At 71.3% G+C, this 19,957-nt stretch overlaps 3 protein-coding genes across 5 annotated transcripts; all 3 read right to left on the bottom strand.

The window, feature by feature from the left end:
* Positions 1-2,639: 2,639 nt before the first annotated feature.
* On the bottom strand, positions 2,640-3,476 carry SRXN1 (sulfiredoxin 1). Its single transcript, XM_067307715.1, has 2 exons — positions 3,208-3,476; positions 2,640-3,066 (listed from the first exon to the last, which is right to left on the bottom strand). Exons 1-2 carry the CDS (start codon positions 3,466-3,468, stop codon positions 2,863-2,865), a joined length of 465 nt encoding a protein of 154 aa, XP_067163816.1. The 5' UTR covers positions 3,469-3,476; the 3' UTR covers positions 2,640-2,862.
* Positions 3,477-6,935: 3,459 nt separating this feature from the next.
* On the bottom strand, positions 6,936-10,391 carry SCRT2 (scratch family transcriptional repressor 2). The gene is made up of 2 exons (XM_067307830.1): positions 10,268-10,391; positions 6,936-7,642 (listed from the first exon to the last, which is right to left on the bottom strand). The coding sequence occupies exons 1-2, from the start codon at positions 10,389-10,391 to the stop codon at positions 6,936-6,938; spliced, it is 831 nt and encodes a 276-aa protein (XP_067163931.1).
* A 5,135-nt stretch (positions 10,392-15,526) lies between these two features.
* On the bottom strand, positions 15,527-19,427 carry SLC52A3 (solute carrier family 52 member 3). 3 transcript variants are annotated; one of them, XM_067307587.1, is made up of 6 exons: positions 19,316-19,427; positions 18,562-18,836; positions 18,159-18,344; positions 16,532-17,600; positions 16,075-16,198; positions 15,527-15,989 (listed from the first exon to the last, which is right to left on the bottom strand). In XM_067307587.1, the coding sequence occupies exons 4-6, from the start codon at positions 17,554-17,556 to the stop codon at positions 15,777-15,779; spliced, it is 1,362 nt and encodes a 453-aa protein (XP_067163688.1). In that variant the 5' UTR covers positions 17,557-17,600; positions 18,159-18,344; positions 18,562-18,836; positions 19,316-19,427; the 3' UTR covers positions 15,527-15,776. The 3 variants fall into 3 exon arrangements, with proteins under 3 accessions (XP_067163688.1, XP_067163687.1, XP_067163689.1); XM_067307586.1 differs by having other exon boundaries at positions 18,159-18,330; XM_067307588.1 differs by lacking the exon at positions 18,159-18,344.
* Between the last annotated feature and the right edge of the window lie 530 nt (positions 19,428-19,957).

The raw sequence follows: 19,957 nt of genomic DNA, 5'->3' as shown, positions 1-19,957 counted from the left end.
CCGAAGCAGCTTCGCCTCGAGGGCTGACCCTGCCCTTTGGGGAGGTCAGCGCCTGCGCTGCCCGCGAGCGGGTCCGGCGGCTCCCGCGCCGGCGGCCGTGCCGGGGGCAGCGCGCCCGCCGGGGCGCTACCTGCGGGCCCCAGCGCCGGCGGTCTGGAAGGCATTACACGGCTGTCGCGCGGGGAAGTCTGTCCCAGTTCCGGAGCCGGGACCCTCCCCAGCCAGCCCCGATTAAGAGCGAGAGAGTCCACAAAGCGCCTTTGTTCCTGCCCTGGAACGAATGGATTGGAGGCAGCCGAGATCGGCTGTCAGCCGGCGATACCGGAGACCCCGCAGGTCAGGCGGAGGGAAGGGGGACAGGTGGAGGGACGGACGGATGGATGGACGGACGGACAGACATGCAAATAGCTGGTTCGCACAAGAGTTCGCCGCTGCGCCAGCCGGCATGGTTGTGGCCCTGGCAGCGCTGGCTCGGAGATGGGGAAACCTGGGCACGGGGCAGAGCCGGGAGAGCAGGGCGGCACCACGCTGCCGAGTGCCTAAAACAGCGTCGCTCTGCCCCAAGCCGTAGCCCCCAGCCTGTCACCCCCCCCCGTTCCAGCCCCACGGCGCGGGAGGCACCTGCGTGGTCCCCTTGGCCGCGGCGGCCGTCCCGCAGCCCGGCCTGGCTCCCGGCCCCCGAGGCCGAGACCCGAGAGCGGTCTCGCGGGGCGCCCGCTGGCCTGGCACGGACATCCTGGCTGCGTTCGCCGGGGATGGAAACGCGGCCGAGCGGATCCTGCAGCCGGCGGCCATTTCCAGCTCCTGGCTGGAAACTCCCCGCGAGGTGCGAGCGCGCGGGAAGGAGGGCTGCAGGATCCGGCAGCCCTGGCTGATCCCCAAGCGCAGGGACACGGCTCCGGGGAGATGGTGGCAGCAGTGCCACGGGCAGAGGACGGTGCCAGGCAGGGCAGGGGGACGCAGCCCAGGGCCTGGGGTGAAACCAGTCCCTGCCGTGGGGTGCCCATTTCGGCAGCAGCAGGGCTGGGGGGACGCCTGAGACCTGCCGCGGCCGAAGGAGCCGCCACCTCGTCCCTCCCTCCCACGCTCGAACAAGAGGAAACTTTTTAGCACGCCACGATTCTTCAGAGAAATTTATGGCTCATGAGGGAGCCGGGGCCGGGGCTGTTCTCTCGGCGAGCGCTTGCAGGGCTTCCTCCCGGGCAGAGGGCAGCTTTGATGCAGCACATGCAGCGCTGCCGCGCCGGAGCCTCCCTTCGGGCCCTTCCCGCGCAGAGGCACGCCGGCGCGGCAGCCCCCCGCCCGCCCTGCCCTTCCTCCCCGGCGGCTCCTGCGGAAACGCCTCGCTCGCAGGCAGCGGCGGCAGCGGCGGCACCGGCCGGGGGCTCGATGCCAGTTGTAGGAGCTGCCCCATCCCGCAGGCAGCGCCGCCAGGTGCCCCCCGGACTGGGCACGTTGCAAACGCAACGGGAGGCAGCCGGATCATTCCCCTGCCCTGCGGACCTGCTGGCCCAGGTGAGCCGTGCCCTCCTCCCAAGCCCTCTGCCCGGCCTATTTCTACCCAGCCTGGGAGGATGGGATCTTTCCGAGGCGGAGCGCGGCTGAGGGGGCAGAGCGAGGGCAGAAGTGTCCGGACACGGTTCCTGTCCCAGGCCTGCTGCTGACTCACAGTGTAGCAGGGTGAGTCAGTGGCCTTCCCCCTCCCCAGACCAAGGCTCCCGGCTCAGAGGGATGCTGAGACGCCTGCGGGATGCTTGGGGCAGTTTCTCCAGCCTGCACGTGGGCTGAAGACGTGGCGTTTGCAGAACTGTCGGCATCCCGGCACGGCGGGACTGCGGTGCTCCCGCAGCCAGGTCACGGCCCCACTTCAGCTGCATGCCGGAGGGGCCTGGCAGAGCCTCTGTCCCCCAGGAGAGCATCTGTCCCCAGCCCGTCTGCTCACAGCTGCCTGCCCTTGCTAGCACCCGGCCCGCCTCGTGCCCACGCCGCACCGTGCCGTCGCGTACCTGCTCCCCCGACCCCAGGCTGCCCCAACACCAGGCCCCGAAGCCATTGGAGTTCGACCGTCTTTATTGCAGGAGCGGCAGGGGATGTCCCCAAAGTGCCCGTTCGGAGACATCCCCCACGGAGAAGGGTGTCGGGGGACGCCAGAGGATGGGGGACGGGAGGCTTCGGAGCAGGCACGGCTCAGGCTCCTCCTGGGCTGGGAACGGGGCGAGCCCGGAGGCGCAGGGAGAGGCCGGGGGACCGGCTCTGCCCCCGTTTGGCTTGGCTCTGGCTCGGCCCCGTTCGGTTCGGCTCGGTCCCAGCCCGGTTCGGTTCGGTCCCGTTCGCACGGCCGGAGCGGCGCGGCACAAGGGCGCCACCTGCCGGCCGCGCCGGGGGGCGCCGCACCGGGACGCAGCGCGGCGCCGGCTCGGCTCAGCCCCGGGACCCCCCCGGACACCCCCCCCCCCCCGGGACGTGCGAGCCCAGGACCGTGGCCTCCCCCCTCCGCCCAGCTGCCCGCCTGGCCGGGTGCGAGCCCGGGGCGGGGGGTCCCTGTCCCCGTCCCCAGCAGAAGGGCATGGGGACACCCCAGCACCGCAGCCGTCCCAGAGGGACCCCAGGGCACGGGAGCCCGAGGACGGGGGGGGGGGGGGGGCCTGTCACCATCCCAGCCGGAGGAGCACCGGCTCTGCATCCGGCCCCGGAGACAGGCCCAGCTCAGCCCCCGGGAACCCCGGGGGGACCCCAGGCCGTGTGAGCCCAGGACCAGGGCAACCCCAGAATTTGTCCCGGCTCAGCACGGGGGGACCCTGGGGGGGACCCAGCCCCGGCCAGGGCTGGAGCCGTGCGCGAGCCGCTGCGGAGCCGGCCCGGCTAGCGCAGGTCGGGTGTGGAGGAGCCCAGGTAGGTGCGGAGGTCACTGAGGGTGGACGGGATGATCTTGGCGGCGATGGTCTCCCGCTCCAGCTCCTTGTGGGCCGCGTAGCGGTGGCATCCGCCGAAGGAGTAGAAGTAGTCCCCACCCTGGCTGCCCTTAATCCAGAGCACATCGATGGGGGGCACCCGGTCCGGATCCTCCTGGGAAGGGAGAGAGGTCCGGGAGCAACGCAGACCCCCGACAGCCCCTGATCCCACCTGTGCCGGGGCTGCGGTGCTGCGAGCTTCCCCCGGCAGTGCCCCAGCACCCCCAAGGCGGCGTGGCGGAGGGCCCGCAGTTACCTGCAGTGTCTCCACCAGGCTCTGCACCTTGCCCGGCTCCAGCACCGAGGGGATGGGCCGGATGAGGACGTGCAGGGGCACATTGTGCACGGCCGAGATGTGCTGCGTGTGGATGCTCCCGTCGCCGGCCTCGGCCATGGCTGCTGCCGGGAACCGGCCGGGCCCTTCCGCCCAGCTGCCCAGCCCGGCCTGGCGCTCCGCCCCGAGCAGCGCGGCTCCCAGCCGGGCCGCCCCGCTTCCTCCTGGGCCTGCCATCGCCATCGCCCGCGCTGGCGCTGGCCCCGGCAGTCGCCGCCCCGCGGTTTTGCAGCGTCACAGTGAAGCAGCAGGACGGGCTGGGCCGGGGCGGCTGGGCCAGCGCCGCCGCTCGCCCCCGGTGTGCCGCGTGCGGATGCGGCTGGGCGTCCTCAGCTGGGGCGGCTGGAGCGGGGCTGGGGCTCGGGGGGTGACGCTGTGCCCGGCTGCCCGTTCCCACGCAGCAGCTGAGCCCTGCCGCGGAGGAGCCGGGGGCAGCGGGACGAGCCGGGGGGGCCACCTCTGCACCGGTCCCAGCAGGGCCGTGGGGCTGCACCCCCCCCCGGGACTCCGCTTTGCAGCCCCTGCGCCGCTGCATGAGGGTTTGCTGTGCGGGTAGCTCAGCCGAGGCCTGGGAGGTGGCTGCTCCTGGTCTCGGCAATGCCCAGAGCCTCCCTGCTTCCCCACCCCGGAGCTGGCTCACGCAGAGCCGTCCGGAGTCCTCCACGAGGAACAGGCAGCGTTAGGCAACCCCGAAATCCGAGTGGCAAAGAAAGGGTGTCGTGGGAGCTGGGCAGCCACCGCTGCGTGGTTCATCCCTGAGTCTTTTTAGGTCGTTTCTCTGGACCGTTGTCCCGAATGGTGCAGAGACTCCAAGGAAGAACCAGGTCTCCCGCTCGCCCCCAGCTCCCGCAAGCAGGTCACCCGCAGCGTGCGAGCGCCTGGGGAACGGGGCCGCGCTGCAGCCGGTGCCCCACGCGAGCCGGGAGCCGAGCAGGAGTCTGCGCCCCTGGAGCCGTCCCCGGCACCGAATCCGTCCCCCACTCCCCGGCCCACGGAGGGACCCGGGTTTTGCTGCGGGGGGGCTGGTCGGGGGCTCCGGGTGGTGGGAACCTCGACTGTGCAAACAGGCGCAAATCCCGGCCCCGGCACCGCTTTGGATGTGTTTTTGCGGGCAAACAGCACCTCGCGGATGTGACCAGTGACTCACCTGCCCTCTGTGAGAGCCGGGGTGACGGTGGCATTCGGGAACGGGATTGCGAGACTCTGGAATCAGCCTGACTTTTTGCAGAGTGAATCAGGCGATGACTCGGCAGGTGAATTATTGTGCTCTCACCTGCCAGGACGTGTCCCAGCGCGGCGGCGACTAATCTCACCGGGAGCGCGGGGTCCGGCAAAGGGTTTGCTAATGAGCCGGAGGCCCAAAACAATTTGCCCCCCATTTGGTAACCATTTGTGGAGCCTTTGAAGGGCGCCTGGAACCGGGAGCGCTTGGCTGGCCCCACGGCAGCGGGCGCTGTTCCTGCAAACCGGCTGGTGCTCGGGCGGGTGGGAACGAGCGCGACTTATTTTGGGGCAGATGTTGTCTAAGCGTCGCCCCAGCCCTGGGGCAGCCCCTCGGGCGCCAGTGCGGAGCGCCCCGGGGCTTGGGGCATGCCCATGGCTTGCTTCCCTGCCCACCGGGCGCTCGCGCGTGGCCACCCACCCCCGTCCGTACAAATCCCCTGAGACAGGCATCTTAGTGGCACAAGTCCCTTTTATATCCCTGAATTGCATTACAAGTAATACTGCAGGTGGCTGCGTCTCCGTAGCCTTGTCTCGCTGTGATCTGTCAAATACAAAAACCTGGCAGGAAAAAAAATCAATCATGCACGGAAAATTATTGCTGTAGTGTCTGCTATTTACAGTATGAACAGGGAGCAGGTGTGCGGTGGCCGCGTGCCCGGAAAATGCCCGGTGCCTGCTTCAGCGGCGCCGCTCACACACTCCGGCCGGGCGCCGGCATGGGCATGGAGCGAAGCGCATGGACGTCGGCGAGCGTGAAAGCGGGCGTGGGAAATGCCGCGGGGCTCGCGCAGCCGGGGCGATGCTCTTCCCTGCACGTTGTGGATGCGCGCAGGGGGCGGCAGGGAGCATCGGGGCGCACGGGAGGCATCGAGCCACGCGGGAGCCCGCGGATGCAGCAGGGCACGGGGAGCGCACGGGTGCCAGCAAGGCGGCGAGGAAGACTGCCGGGAGGAAGACTGCAGGGAGGAAGACGGTGCAGCGAGGTCCGTGCGTGCAGCCCCCGGGCCTGACGGTGCCGGGACTGGCCCGGGGTGATTAGCGCCGTGGCCGCTCGCGGTCCGAGGTAGGAGGAGGCGCCGCGGGGCAGCCGAGGGTGCTCTCCGCTGGGAGGTTGCATAGAAACGCTGCTGCGCTCCCGGGGCAGGAGGAAGAGGAGGCCTCGGCAGCGTGGTGGAAGACGAAGGAGAACAGCTTTGCCTTTGCTTGAGGCTTGTGGAGCGCGGAGCCGGGGCTGCTCGGCGCGGTCTCCCTGGCGTGCTGGCGCCTTCGCACCTCTGCTCCTCGGCAGCGTGGCATGTGGCCCTGCCAGGTCCCTGTCCCCATCCCTGTCCCTGTCCCCGCAGTCACGGCAGCTCTGCTGCCTCCTGCCAGGCCCCGCGAGCCGTGCAGAAGAGCTGCCGGGCACGGGCACGGCCAAGCCGCTCTTGGCAAATAAATAGTGGAAAGCTTAAATTATAAATAATATAAATAAGAACAAATAAATAGACTCACCCGAACGTTGCAGCAACACCGACCCCTCCTGCTGCGTGGCCGTCGCCCTGGGGCCGCAGCGCCCGCTGCCGGCGGCATCACGGGCCCAGGAGGGGGTCAAGCGACGGCCCCCGGCCGGGGGTGGAGGTGCGCGGCTTGGGGTGAGGGTCCTGCCCCGTGGCCCGGCCCCGGCCGTGTCCCTGTGGGGCCGCGCTGCCTGGGGGTGGCCACATCTCTGGGACCCCCTTGCTTCCCCCCCCCGGCTGCGGCTGCCGGCGCTTTCGGGAACACCGTGCCATGCTGGATCGGGGGGGTTCGGCAGGACCCTGGACAGGCTCCGGGGGCAGAGGGCTGCGAGCATCCCCCGTGCCCGGGGAGCTTTGCTCTGCCCCGCGGGGCAGGACGGGACGGGCTGGGAGGCGTCAGCGCCCTCCCCGCCGGCGCACGTCCCCGGCCCCCGTTGCCTTGTCACCTCTCCAGCCCTATCGTCCCGTCGGGGCTTCGAACGAGGCGAGTTTTTGCCCCCGGAGGGAGCAGGCGAGTGTCTTTTCTCCCCCAGCGGTTGCCGGGAGGAGAAGCAGCAGCTCTAAATAAATAATAGCAATAAATTAAATAAATACACGTGGAAAGTCACGAGTCGAGGGGAGGAGGGTCTCTCCCGAGTCTGGAAGAGGATCCCGGCAGGAGTCCCCTGCAGGGAAACCTGCCCGGCTGCGGAGGGGCCCCGAGCGCGTGGGGCGAGGGACCGGCTCCCGCCGCGGGGCCCCTTCTCGCCCCGAATGCTCCAGGGGAAGCGCCGGGACGCCCTTCTCCCGGGGCGGGGGGGCGAGTCATGGGCGGGGGGGGGGGGAAGTGTCCTCCAGCGGTGACACCGCTGCAGAAGGAGGGTCTGCAGCAGGCGCCGCGGCCGGGCGCCGGGGGCCAGGACACGCAGGGGGGCCGGCGGGGGGGGGGGGCTAGTTGCCCATTGCACAGCTGTGTTCGGAGCCCTTGAAGCAGGCGGACTCGTAGTGCTTGTTGAGGTACGACTTGAGGGCGAAGGTCTTCTCGCACTGCTTGCACTTGTAGTGCTTGAAGGCGGAGTGGGTCTGCATGTGGGCGCGCAGGTTGGAGCGGTCGGCGAAGGCCTTGCCGCAGTGCGAGCAGCCGAAGGGCTTCTCGCCCGTGTGCGAGCGCATGTGGCCCTGCAGCAGCCAGGGCCGGCTGAAGGCCTTGCCGCACACGTCGCACTTGTGCTTGAGGTTGTGGGTGAGGACGTGCATGGCCAGGGCGGGCATGGAGACGTAGGCTTTGCCGCAGGTGGGGCATTTCCTGGCCATCTTGCTGTCCAGGCTGCGGTGCGTCTGCTTGTGCCGGCTGAGGTTGGAGGAGGTGGCGTAGGTCTTGCCGCACTCGGGGCAGGAGTGGCGGTGGCTGCCGCGCCGCTGGCTCTCGCCGCGCCGCCGCGACCGCCCGTCCGTGATGAAGAAGGCGTCCATGGAGTAGCTGTCCGTCACCGCCGCCTCGCCGTGGAAGTAGCGGGCGGAGAAGCTGGACTGGGGGCTCTCGGGGTCGCTGTACTCCTCGTGCGCCGGCGCATAAGCCGGGTCGGCCGGCGGCAGCGGGAGGCCCTGCTTCTTGTCGGCATCGTAGCCGGCGGGCGCCAGGCAGTGCGGGATGTACCCTGCAGGGACGACACAGCGCGGTCACCGTCCCCCCCGGCCGCCCCGACCACAGCGCCGGGGCTGCGGCAGGCGGAGCAAAACCCCGAGCGGGCTTCGGACGGAGGAAAGCCGTCAGCCAAAGATGCCCATTCCCTCGTGCCTGGCGGGGGGTGCAGCTGTGGGGCTGAGACCCACGCGGTGCCCGGCTGCCGGCAGCCCCCGGGGCCGCTCGCTGGCAGCAGCTGTCCGTACCGCAGCCGCGGCACATGCCGCTAATGAGCTCTGCTGCCCTGCCCCGCTCCCGGGCTCTGGAAACCCCAGGAAAACTGGGCGAGAGGGGCGAGACGAGCACAGGAGGGCCTGGGAAAGGTCACCCCATCTTGCCCTCCATCCCCTCCTCCGGGGCTGCTTCCCCCAGGAACGGGGCCAGCCCCGCTCTTGGAGAGCAGCTCTCCCGTGGGGCTTTGGGGCCGTCGGGTGCAGCGGCCGTGTGGGGCTCCGGGGAGACGCGGCCGGGGCTCTGCCGCAGCCACATCGGTGCAAGGGACCCGGTCCGACCCTGTGCTCGAAGCAGGGCCTCTTTGGTGCATTTGCACCATGAGATGTGGGCTCTGGCCAAGGGGGCGACCCCACGGCCCCCCTGGGTGCGCTCCCATCGGGCGACCCCGGTGCAAGATGGGGTGCGGGTCGGTCTCGTGGGCCGGCAGCTCTCGACCTGTCGCGGGGCAGGCGCCGCGTGGGATTCCCCGCCTGCGCTCCAGGCGCGCGAAGGTCGCTGCGACGCGGGGGCCGGGCGCCGGAGGAATGATGCAGCCTTCTCCCCGCCGGGCCGACGCGCTGCCAGCACGCGCACGGCGCTGCGCACTGCTGACGGCACGCTGAGGCTCCGTGGTGCTCCGGCAGCCCCGGGCCAGCCCGGAGCATCTCCCAGCATTTTGCATGATGGTCCTTGCTGGCTGCTTCAGAGGATGTTTCTCCACCGTTCGTGGTGGCGTGGGCTGTCAGGGGCGTCCAGGGGGGCTGTGCACAGCCAGGCTCACCTCAGCCCCATGTGTGCATGCCCACGGGTCGGGGTGGGCACCCCACTCTAGCTGGGGCCGTGCAAACACCCCCTGAGTGCAAGCCCCTGCCTGCCCCACTGCTTTGGGGGACCCCCCCAGCAGGCTTCCCATCTGGGGCGAGCTGCAGCAGGGGCAGCCGCGGTTCATCCCCCTGAGGCTGGGGACCCCCGTGGAGTGGTGGGGAGTGGGGCCCGGCGAGGCCGTGGCAGAGCCGTGCCCCCCCCACCCCCGCGCGGCTCCCCGCGCCGTGCTGACAGTGCGGTCACACGGGCTGTGCAGAAAGCGCTCTGCTCAGCAATTTCTCACGCTGCCTCCGAGCATGCAGCAAGGTTATTTCCAGGAGAGCAGCGTCGGCAGCTTCTGCCCAGCTGCAGCACATCCCTCCCCCACTGGCATGTCGTTCCCGAGCAGGCAGGGGGTGCAAAGCAGGAACCCCCCACCCAAGTCAGGCGGGTCTCTCACCCCTGCCCATGGGTGGAGAAAGTCCCTTTGCTGGGGAGCAGCAAGCGTGGAGCAGGAGGGACAAGGAAAGTGCTGGTGGTGGGGCTCCCTTGGCTTGCATGTGGCTGGATCAGGCCCACACCCGCATCCAGCCTGGCGTCAGGCTCCCTGAGCAGCCGGGACTGGCCAGGCCATGGCCTGGGACAGACGTCTCCAGCCCCCGCTTCCAGGGCATGAGCCCAGGCCGCCCCGTCGGGGGTCTCTGTCGAGCCCGGATCCTGCCCCAGCCTCACCTCGCAGGAGGGGGCTCCGGGCGCCCCGGCCACCCTCCACCCCAGCCCTTTGCACCTCCCGGCCGGGGTGCGGGCAAGGCGGCTGCTCCCTCCCGCTCCCCTTCCCAGCTCCGACCGGCTCTTCCCTGCGCTCCGGGGAGCGCCAGCATCCGCCGCGCTCTCGGAGGGGCTTCGGGCACCGCTGCGAACAATGAAACCCGCAGGCACGGCGAGGCTGCTGCTCCCTGCCTCCTTCCCCTGCCACCCCCTCCCGGCTCCGGGGAGCCCGGCGGCTTCGTGCCCCCCCCGGGAAGCTGCCCTGGGCCGGAGCCGGCCTCGCCGCCCGGCGGGTTGGGGCCCCGGCGTCCGGCTGGGGCCGAGCCCCTCGCCGCTGTGCCGGCCGCAGCGGGGGCTGCCCAGCGGGGCTGCGGGCAACACGGGCGCGGTGCTTCCCCGAGGACCAACTTCGGCAGCGGCCGGTGGCCCCGCGGAGGGGGGGGGGGGGGGGGGGGGGGGGGACACGAGGCGCACGGGCACAAGCCCCCCCCCGCGCGCGGCCCCGCGGCCCCCGGGCGCCGGCACGCACGGCCGCCCCGGCTGCGGGACACAAAGGCCGGGACCCCCCCGCACGCCTCCATCCCTCCCCCGGGGACCGTGTCCGCGGGGTCCCCGTGTCCCCCCCCCTCCTGGCCGGCCCCCCCCGGCCCCCCCAGCTCCGCAGCGCCCCGGCCGCCGCGGGCGCACACAATAGCGCGGGGCGGCGCGGGGGGGGCGCAGCCCGCCCGGGAAGTGGGGGGGGGGGGGTCGGCGGTGCCGCTGCCCCGGCCCGGCCCCCGGAGCCCCCGGGACGCGCCCGGGGCCCCGCACTCACCATCGCCGGCGGCGGGGCCGGGCAGCGCGTAGGGGGGCTCCAGGGGGGCGTAGCTGGGCGCGGGGACCCCGGCGTCCGGGAAGGCGTCCGCCTTGATCTTCTTGACCAGGAAGGAGCGGGGCATGGCGGGGCCGGGCCGGCGCCTTCAGCACCGGACAGCTCCGGCACCGGCACCGGCACCGGCACCGCGAGGGGCCCCGCGCAGCGGCCGCGGCACCGGCACCGGCACCGGCACCGGCACCGGGCTGCTGCTGGCCGCCGTGCGCCGCCGGGCACCGGCTGTGCGGGCGGCGAGGCGCGGGGAGCCGAGTGCGAGGGGCGGGGAGGGAGGCAGGCGGCGAGGAGGAGGAGGAGAGCAGGAGGAGGAGGAGGGGGAGGAAGGCAGGCGGCCGGGGCGGGGGGGGGGGGAGGGGGCCGCTCCGCCCGGCCGCGCCCGGAGCCCCCCCGGTGCCCCCGGAGCCCCCCAAGACGCCGCCGGCAGCGCCGAGCGCCCGGGGTAGCGGCGGCAGCGCGGGGTCCCGGCCCCCTCTGGCCCCGGCATCCCGGCTCCGGCGGTGGGGATCCACGGAGACACGGGCCGCCGGGGCCCGCTGCCTCCCTCTGCCTTTGTCTCCTGCCACCAGCACGCAGGGCCTGGGAAGGTCGGGGCTGGGGGTCCTTGTCCCCATCGCTGTCCCTGTTCCTTGTCCCCATCTCTGTTCCCTGTCCCCTGTCCCTTTCCACTGCCCCCATCCCTGTTTCCTATCCCCACTTCTGTGCCCTCTTCCCTGTCCCTATCTGTGTTCCCTTCCATCCCTGTCCCCTGACCCCATCCCTGTCCCCGTCCCATCTCTGTCCTGTCCCCATCGCTGTCCTCTGTCCCTTTCCCCATCACCATCCCTGCTCCCTGTCCCCTGTCTGTTTTCCCTGTCCCCATCCTTGTCCATTGTCCCTTTCCCCACGTCCTGTCCCTTCTCTCTGTCCCCAGGGAAGCGCCGTGACCTTCGCCGCCCACAACAGCAGCCGGGCTCGTGGCGGCGCATTGTTCCCTGCCGGAGCCCCCATTCCCCCCCCTCTCGCCAGCGCTGAGCACACGGCGCAGCCTGGCGCTGTGGCCCTCCTGGGCCCAGCCCCGGGGCAGGATGAGGCCCCGGCCCGGATGAGCGCTGCGGAAGGGCTGTGACCCCAGAGCTGGCTCTCCCTGGGGCCGTGCAGGGCTGACCGGCATCCCGGCCCCGCCGCCCCGCCGGGGATGTGGCTGGCCGCCGGCTGGGATAGCCCTGCCGCTGCCGTCCCGCCGGGAGCCCCTCCGAGGTGCTGTGCTCAGGGGATGCTCACAGGGAGCGGGGGGCTCCGGGAGCGGGGCCATGCTCCAGGGATGCACATGGGGAACGGGGGGCTCCAGGAGTGGGGCTGTGCTCACGGGACGCAGCGCAAAGGGCCTGAGCTGCTCTCACCCCCACCCCAGCTCCTTGTCCCGGCGGCCAGGCCCTGGGCGCTGAGCCACGACCCTGCCACCGCGCTGGGGACCCCAGTCAGCCTCGTCCTGCTTTGCAATCCTGCCTTCAAAGCCGGCTCTCCCCCCCCTCCACCCCAGCCCATTATATTAACAGCCTCCTCCTCCCCGGAGGGCCCTGCCTGCCGAGGCGGCTGGTGAGCGCCTGCGGAAGGGCCGCGCTCTTCGCCGAGCCTTGCATTACGCCGAGTGCATTGCAGCACTTAACTAATAATAGTTCATGATATATCACCGGCAGCAGAGCGCTGGCACGGCCGGCGCGAGGGGAGCTGGGGCGCCTGCTCCGCGCCCTGCTAGCGGAAACCCCCGGCCTCGGGATGCCCCGACCCTTCCACCGGGTACGGAGCGTCGGCCGCAGGAGCACGCTGCCGTCCACGAGCGGCCACCCTCCACGCACCTGAGACCACCAGGCCTGCCCGCAGCTCCGGGCTTGCTCCCAGCCGGGGCTGATCCCGCTGCAGGGGTTTGGCACTGATCCGGGCGCACCGAGGGCCGTGAGACCCCAGCCGTGGGGTGGCGTGGGGCACGGCACGACCCGTCCCCACCAGGGCTGTCCCCGGGGCTGGGGGGTCAGAGCTGCCCCCGGTGCGGGCTGAGGGCTCATCACTCCCCCCGCCTGCCCCCAGCCTGTGACGGCGAGTCCCATCTGGCCCTGACGTCGGGGCTCTGCCAAGTCCAAGGTCACCCCGGCCCCGAGGGCGCACGGCCCCCGGCACCATCCCTTCCTGGGGCCGCAGATCCCGGCCATCCCTGCCGTGCGCACGGGAGCCGGGCGCTCCCGGCCCTCTGCTCCCTTATTTATTTATACGTGTGCGCGCGATTTCTTTCCTTGCAGGCACGTTAGCAGAACGGGCCATTACTTACGCCCTAGTTGGGCCGGCCGTGCCTGCCTGCCCGCTGCCCTGTGATTTTTTCCTCTCTCCAGGCTGTGGTGTAATAAGGGAGGTAATTAAGTGTAAAAGCCAGGGGGAGGGGGAGGGGGGGCTGGGGAGAGGGGGGACGGGAGCTCGGCTCCTTTCAGAGGCAGGGGACTGAGATAATGTATGTTAATAACCTGCAATCAGTCCTGCGGAGCTGTGCTAATATTGCTGACTGCAGCGAGGCTGGGCCCCCCCCAAACCTGCCCCCGCCGCGCGCGGGAGAGGGAGGGGAGCGCCGGAGAAGAAAGGCCCAGCCTTTCTCCTGGAGTGCGACTGGGTGATGGCTAAATTCGTGCCTTTCTGAGCAGCTGTATGGAAATAATTCCCCTCTCGCACGGCTTGAATGCGATTGTTCCCCGTGCGCCGGCTCTGGGGCGGGAGGAAGGAAGGGAGGAAGAGAGGGGGCGGCAGGCGCTGGATGGCAGAGGGGGGCCGCGGTGCCGCACCGGGGTGCGGGGACCCTGTGCCAGTGCGGGGACTCCCGGCCTCATGGATCCGGGTTGGGAAGGAGCATGGGGTGCGGAGGGGCCGGGAACGGGGAGAGGTGCCACGTCCTGGGTCCCCCCGCAAGGGCGGCAGGGCACATCCAGCTCCCCGCTGCTGGGGACGAGCCGAGCTGCCGCTCGGTGGCCCTGCACCGATGGCCGGTCCGTGGTGGCTGCCTCCTGCCCTTCTCCCTGCATCTCCATCCCGCTTGCTGGTTCCGCAGGGCCTGATCCTGATGGATACGCGGTGCCCGCAGGGACAGGCCCGGGGCTGCCGGGGGCTGCCTGCAGGCGCTGAGCTCGCTGCCCCACTGCTGCCCCTCTGCCGTGGGATCGCCCGCGGGTGCAGCCCGGCACGCTGCGGGAGCGCTGCTGGCCCGGCGCAGCACGGCACGGCACGCGGCCGGGATGACTCATTGCTTCCTGCAGCAGCCGCCGGGCTTTTTTCCCCCTCGTGGCAAACCTGCGCCGAGCTGCAGTTTTGGCCCCGGCTCCCAGGTCTCAGCTGCGAGGCTGGAGATGGTCCGGCTGTGGTCGGCTGGCCTGTGGCTTGTCCCCACGCCCGCACAGGGCCACGGCGAGGATGGAGGGCTGGGGACCAGGCTGGTGCCGGGCCACCCCTGGGACCTGGCGCCTGGCTGCCCCAAGCACCGGGGCTGGCACGCGCCAGCTGCGCTTGCACCAGCTCCTGCTGGGAGCCGGGGGCTGCAGGGCACCCGCTAGCACCCGCCGTGTCCCCGCCAGCGGTGCAAGGATGCCAACACCAGCAGGGATGGGGGGTCCGGCATGGCGCTGGCTGCGGTGAGCAGAGGGCCAGCGTGCCCCTGGTGACCGGCTGGTGGCCAGGGCTGAGCAGGCCGGTGGCCGGGCAGGGGCAAGGGGCTGGCAGCAGGGCTGGGCTCCACTCCGTGGCGCCGGGGGGGCTGCCGGCAATTAGCTATTCCGGCCGCGTCCTTCCCGCAGGCGGCCGGGATGCAGTTGGAGCCCCCGAAGTGGCTCGAATCTGTGTCTTTAAGGCACAACAAGAGCCTGTCTGGCAGCTCGCAGCCGCCGCTCCGCTCGCTCCGCGGTGCGGCAGATTGCGAGACAAAGAGCCGGGGACAAAGGCACGGCTGCCTCGCGCCCCGGGGACGGGGTGCCGGCGCACGCGGGGTCTCGGCGCACCCCGGTCCCCGTTGCCCCCCGCCTCAGTGCCGAGCCCAGCACCTCTCCCGGCAGAGCAGGGTTTGCCCCATGGGGGCTCATCCCGGTTTTATGGAGGGGGGAGGTCGAGCATGGAGCTGGGACGGGATGCAACGGAGCACATGGAGCCAGTGGAAAGCGTGGCCAGGGCTGCTGGAGAACCCTGGGCAAGTCGCCCCTGCCCCGCTGTGCCTCAGTTTCCCCACCTGCTTCCAGGGCCTTTCCCCCACGCGTGGGGGCCCCTGAGACTCAGCCAGCCCCGGCACGAAGCCCCCAGGACCGTGTCCCCGGGTGGCTGCGGTGCAGCGAGCGCCGCCCCGGTCCGTCCGCCCCGCAGCGGATGCCGAGGCAGGGCCGGCGCGGGCTCTGTCTCCCCTCACTGCAGCCGGCTGCAAACCCACGCGGGCGAGGGGCTGCCCCGCTCCTCATCTGCTAAGTGGGTCAGGCCGGGCTCTGCGTGGCGGCGCTCCCCTCCCGGCACCGTGATTGATGAGCCGAGGCAGGCAGCTGGCACCCTGCTCCTCCGGCCGCTCCTCCCCGGCGCTGGGGTGCTCCGGGCCGGGGGACTGCGGCGGGCAGCTGCACGGCGGAGGATGCTGGGGGCGGCTGCGGGGATGGGGGCAACGTGCATCTCCCCCCCCCCACCAGGAGCAGCCGGCCTCGCTGCAGGCCAGCCCAGCCCAGGAGCTCGGGGACGCCCTGCGACATGCAGCAGGGGCTGTCCTGCACCCGTGCATGGCCCCCGTCCCCCCCCCCCCCCGGCACGCCGCAGCTCCCCAGCCCCTGGAGCCCATCAACGCGCCTCCCGCCTGGAGCCCCTCTCCTGCCGCCCTGGGGCTGCCCCTCGCCTGCACCGGCAGAAAGCAAAGGCGGAAGCAACGCGCCAGCGACATTCCCCCCCCGGCTGCTCTAGGGGCAAACACAGCTGCGAGTACAGGGGGGGCAGAAGGGAAGCTCGCGGCTGTGCCCCCTCCCCTCCTCTGCGCAAGGCTGCCCTGGCACCACAGACGCACGGAGCTGGACAGACGGAGGGGGAAGAGAGCTGGGGCCCCTGGAGCGGAGGGTGCTGTAGGGAGAGGCTGCCGGGCAAGCGGGCACCTTCCCTGCGAGCCTGGGCTCCCGGGGGTGGCAGGGAGCAGGCAGCAGAGCAGGCAGCGGAGCAGGGCGGGAGGCGGAAGCGGGCAGCAAACACCTTCTATTTGTTCGAATGCAACAGGGAGGTCCCGTTCCCAGGGCACCGGCCGAGCACGGGAGCAGGGGCATGGAGGAGAGGCCGGGGCCGGGCTGCTTCCCAAGAGCCGTCCCGCTCCCGCGGCACAGGCGGGGAGATGCACCAGGTGCTCCCCTTCCCGGGTGCGGGGCAGGCGCTGCCCCGGGGGAGCGTCCGCGGGCAGCGGGGCCCCCCCACGCCGGGCGCCCGGCCCCGCTCACGCCGGGCACTGCAGGCTGCAGTAGTCGGCGGACTGGAAGAAGCCGTAAACGTTGACGAGGGGGAACATGAGAACGGCGCCGAGGAGGGAGCCCAGCTGCTCCATGGCGCCGTACCACACCAGCGCGCTGTGGCTGCGGCTCCGCAGGATCACCCCGGCCATCACCTTCACGTAGGAGAGCGTCCCGGTGAAGAGCACCCAGGAGAGCACCTGCGGCGCAGGAGGAGAGCGGTCAGCGGGGCGGCGCGACGCAGCGCGGACCGTCCCCGGGGCGAGAAGGGGCGCCGCGACTTACGATGACGGCGTCGCCCCACTGGGACTGCTGCAGGAGCGGGCAGGGGCTCATCACCGCGATGGCCATGTTGTAGGCGCCGAAGGCCGTCCCCGCCACCGCGAGGGCGCCCAGCAGGGCCAGGGACCTGCAAGGGACACACCGGCGACGCAGGGATCACTGCCAGCACGGCCACTTGCCGCAATGGGAGAGGCCAGACCCGCAGCACAGGCAGCGGGTCCGGTCTTTCCAGCCGGGTCGGCTGCGTGCTTGCCCCATCCTCCCGTCTTGGTCATCTCTGCTCGCCCAGCAAGATCCCGATGGTTTCCCGATCCCTTTGGTCTGGGGACTCCCGAGGTCTTCAACCCACCTGGCTTCTCCCCCCCCATCCACTCCCATTGGGCTGCTCTTGGGGCAGAGCCAGCCTGGAAATGCCCCGTGCTGGCGTGGGGGTCGGACCCCCGGGGACCCCGCAACCCACCTGCCAGGCAGGAACATGGCAATGATGCAGGCGAGGGGGTTCGCCATGGAGCTGAGCGTGGCGGAGAGGTGGTAGGCCGTGTTGCCGTAGGGCAGGCAGGAGTAGGACTGCACGGACGGCAGGACCCCGTTGGTCAGAGAGCTCACCCAGGTGATGAGGAAGTAGATGAAGGCGAGCTTGGCCAGAGAGTAGGAGACCTTCTCTGGCCCGGCCTCCCCAGGCTGCCTGGTGTCCGGGCACGGGCAGCCTCCTCTGCCCCCGGAGCCGGCTCCTTCCTCGGGAACCTGATCAAATGAGCTCAGGATGACGCTGCTGGGAAACAACTGCTGCTGCGAGAGCTCCCACACCTTGGGCTGCCTGCTGAGGAAGAAGAAGGCCACCAAGCAGGCTGCCATCATCACTGTCATGAGGAGGAAGAAAAGGAGGGTGGAGAAATTGGCCGGGAGGTAGCGGGTCTCCATTTGAAAGACGCTGCCCTCCGTGGTCTCGTTGCCAGAGGTGATGTTGACCACACGGCTGTCGTTGACACATCTGGAGATGCCAGAGCCCTGGCCCAGCGCAATGAGAGCGGGGATCAACCCGCTGAGCCCTTCACCTATGAAGAAGGTGGTCAGATACTGGGGTTGCAGCTGCATCATGAAGGGCAGGAAGGTGACGGAGGAGGTGCAGTCCACCAGGGACAGGAAGAAGGTGAGGACCAGGAACGCGGTGCTGTGGGGCACCCCAGCGATGGGGGACGTGTAGCTCCACAGGAAGGCCAGGAGCAGACAGGCCAGGACGCCCGTGGACACGATCACGTAGATGACGGCCACCTCCTTGAGCAAGCCAGGCCTGAAGCGGTGCATGAGGGTGACGAAGAGCGGCCCCACGTTGGCCATCTGGATGATGATGGTGATGTAGGAGGGCAGGTCCCACTGCTCAGGCAGCACCGTCACCAGCAGCGGGAGCTCGACCCACAGCCCGTTGATGGCGACCCAGGAGCCGGTGCCGAAGACGCAGGCCAGCAGGTGGGTGAGCAGCGCCATGGCTCACGGCTGGGCGCCGCGCACCCTCGGGCACCGCTGCCGCGCTGCGGAGGAGAGCGGGGGGGAGGCTCGGCTCAGCGATGGGGCGACACGCTCCTGCCCGCAGCGATCACCCGCGCCCCATCCCCGGCCCGCTGCGAACGCCCCGATGGTTCCCCTCCTGCATCTCCTTGGCAAGTCCTGCGCCCGTGCAGCATTTTGCAACCACCCGGCGGTGCCTGCGCTGGGAGCCCGCGTCCCCGCGGCATCGGGAGCCGGTGCTGCGCGCGTCCGGCTGCAGCCAAGGGTTGGGAGGATGAGCCTTACGGGCGGGATCGAAGCACCCGGATCGAGCAGAGCTCCTCCTAGCCCAGCACCCCCCCTGCCCCACGGCAGACACCCTGGGCGAGCACGGGCAGCCTTCCACGCTCCCCGGCAGCCAGCGGCTCAGGGCTCTCCTGTGCCGGGCACGGCGCAGGGTCTGCCCCGTCCGAGCCCCGTCCTACCTCCCCGGCCCTGGCCAGCCGAGATGGAGCCTGGCCTGGCCGGGACCTGCCCGCACGCGGGACCTGCCGCAGCTGGCGGCCCGGCTCAGCCCAGCACGGGGCACGCGCGGCTCTCACCTGGGCGCTGAGGGGTCTGGGCAGCTGCTCCGCTCCCCGGGGGTCGAGGCCACGCACCTCCCACCGCATCCGCGGGGCAGGGAAAGCGGCTCCCGGCTCCTTCCTGTGCGATCCTCCGCGCGATCCCAGCAGGCTCCGGAGCCCGCGGGAAGAAGGGCCCCGGCAGCCCCACCTGGAAACCAGCGCCTGCTCATACCAGGGAGCTGAGTCAGCCGGGCCGCGGGCTCCCGCCTCCTCCGCCGCATCCCCTGCCCTGTCCCGGCCGCCCGCTCCCATCGCCCTGCCGCGCCGGCGGTGAGGCCGGCTCCTGCCGTGCCGGAATCCTGGGCCCGCTCCCCGCCGGCCCCATCCCTGCTCCCCAGCACGGGGGAACACGCGTGGCATCTCCCACGCGGGCACTCACCGCGCTTTCAGGAAGCGATGGCACCACGCAGGCGGCAGCGCGTCCCCGGCGCTGGAGCGGCAGCTCGGAGTGGGCACGATGCCGACACTGCCGGGTGCAGCTCCGCTCCTCAGCCCCAGCCCGGCGGGCGGGCAGTGCCCGTGTCTCGCGGTGACGGGGACAGCCGCGCGGGGCTCTCAGGAGCGAGCTCCAAGGGTGCCTTTCAGGACGCCCATCCCGGGTGGGGAGACCCCGGCAGGTCTCCGCAGCGGAGCATCTGGTCCGGGCATGGTCAGCTGCAGGTGCAGGGTGCGATGAGACAAAAGAGGAAAGAAAGGAGAGAAGCCGTCGCCCTTGGGGCCTCAGGGAGCACGGGGCAGGCGGAGAGGGACCGGCCCGGTCCCGCTGCCCCCTCGCAGCCAGCCCGGCCTGGGGGGGGGGGGGGGATGGAGGGGTGCTGGGGCTCAGGGACCCCCCTGCCTCCCTGCCACATGCTCATGGGCTGCAGGGTATCGCCAGCCCGGCCCATGTCCTTGGGCTGGCGTGGGACCCGCTGGCAGGACCCCGCTCCCCGCCAGAGACCCTGGCTCGGCCCCAGGCAGCCTCCCCCCGGCTGCCGGCTCAGGCCTCCCCGAGGGCCGGGCTCGGTCCCGCTGGCCGGGCTCCAGCTCCGCTGCCTCCTGCCCTCTCCCGGCAGCCGCAGGGCCGGCTCAGCCCCTCGCCCGCTCCCTGCGCCCGGGCACTGCCACCCCCCATCCCACGCGCCCCCACGTACCGCTGGGGCCGGGCACAGCCCCATGCTCGTGCAGCGGGGCCGTGGGGCGCGCTCCGCAGATCCGCCGGTGGCCCGGTGCACCCCGGCTTGGCTCGGCGCCGGCGATTATTCTTGGCTGCGCCGTGTACTTTGCACTTGTCCCTGCTGAACTGGGTCCCACCTATTTCGGGCTGCGGCGTGCAGGTGCATATATCACTGGGCTGCGGCGGCTGCTGCTGCCAGGGATCCCGGCCGGGCCAGGGCTGCGCGGGATCCCACGGGGACCGCCAAGCCTGGCTGCGGCGTGGCCTTCCCCTGGCATGCATCACTTGCGGACGCTCCTCCGGTGCGTGCTGCTGCGTTCGGTGCACCCCGGTACCCCAGCAGCCCCGCTCGGCCTGGAGACACCGTGATGCTGCGGGGCGCTCGGCCAGGGCGGGCACCGGCAGCGGGGTTGCAGCACCGTTCAGGAGCCGGCACGACTGAGCAGGGGCTGGAGGGGCCTCGGCACAGCGGAGCCTGCAGCCCCCGTGCTCCACGGCTCCCCGCTGCCCCTTCCCAGCACCCACCTCCCCGGGACACCACACACGGGCTCTTCCCCCGGCACCCACAGGGTGTCGCTGGGAGAGCGGTTTGCAACGCGCTCGGCAAGGAGCAGGGGCT

This window comes from Apteryx mantelli, chromosome 18 (assembly GCF_036417845.1).
Source record: "Apteryx mantelli isolate bAptMan1 chromosome 18, bAptMan1.hap1, whole genome shotgun sequence".
Classification (NCBI taxonomy): domain Eukaryota; kingdom Metazoa; phylum Chordata; class Aves; order Apterygiformes; family Apterygidae; genus Apteryx; species Apteryx mantelli.
Note: the sequence above shows the minus strand (reverse complement) of the source record. Positions and strands in the feature narration are given on the sequence as shown.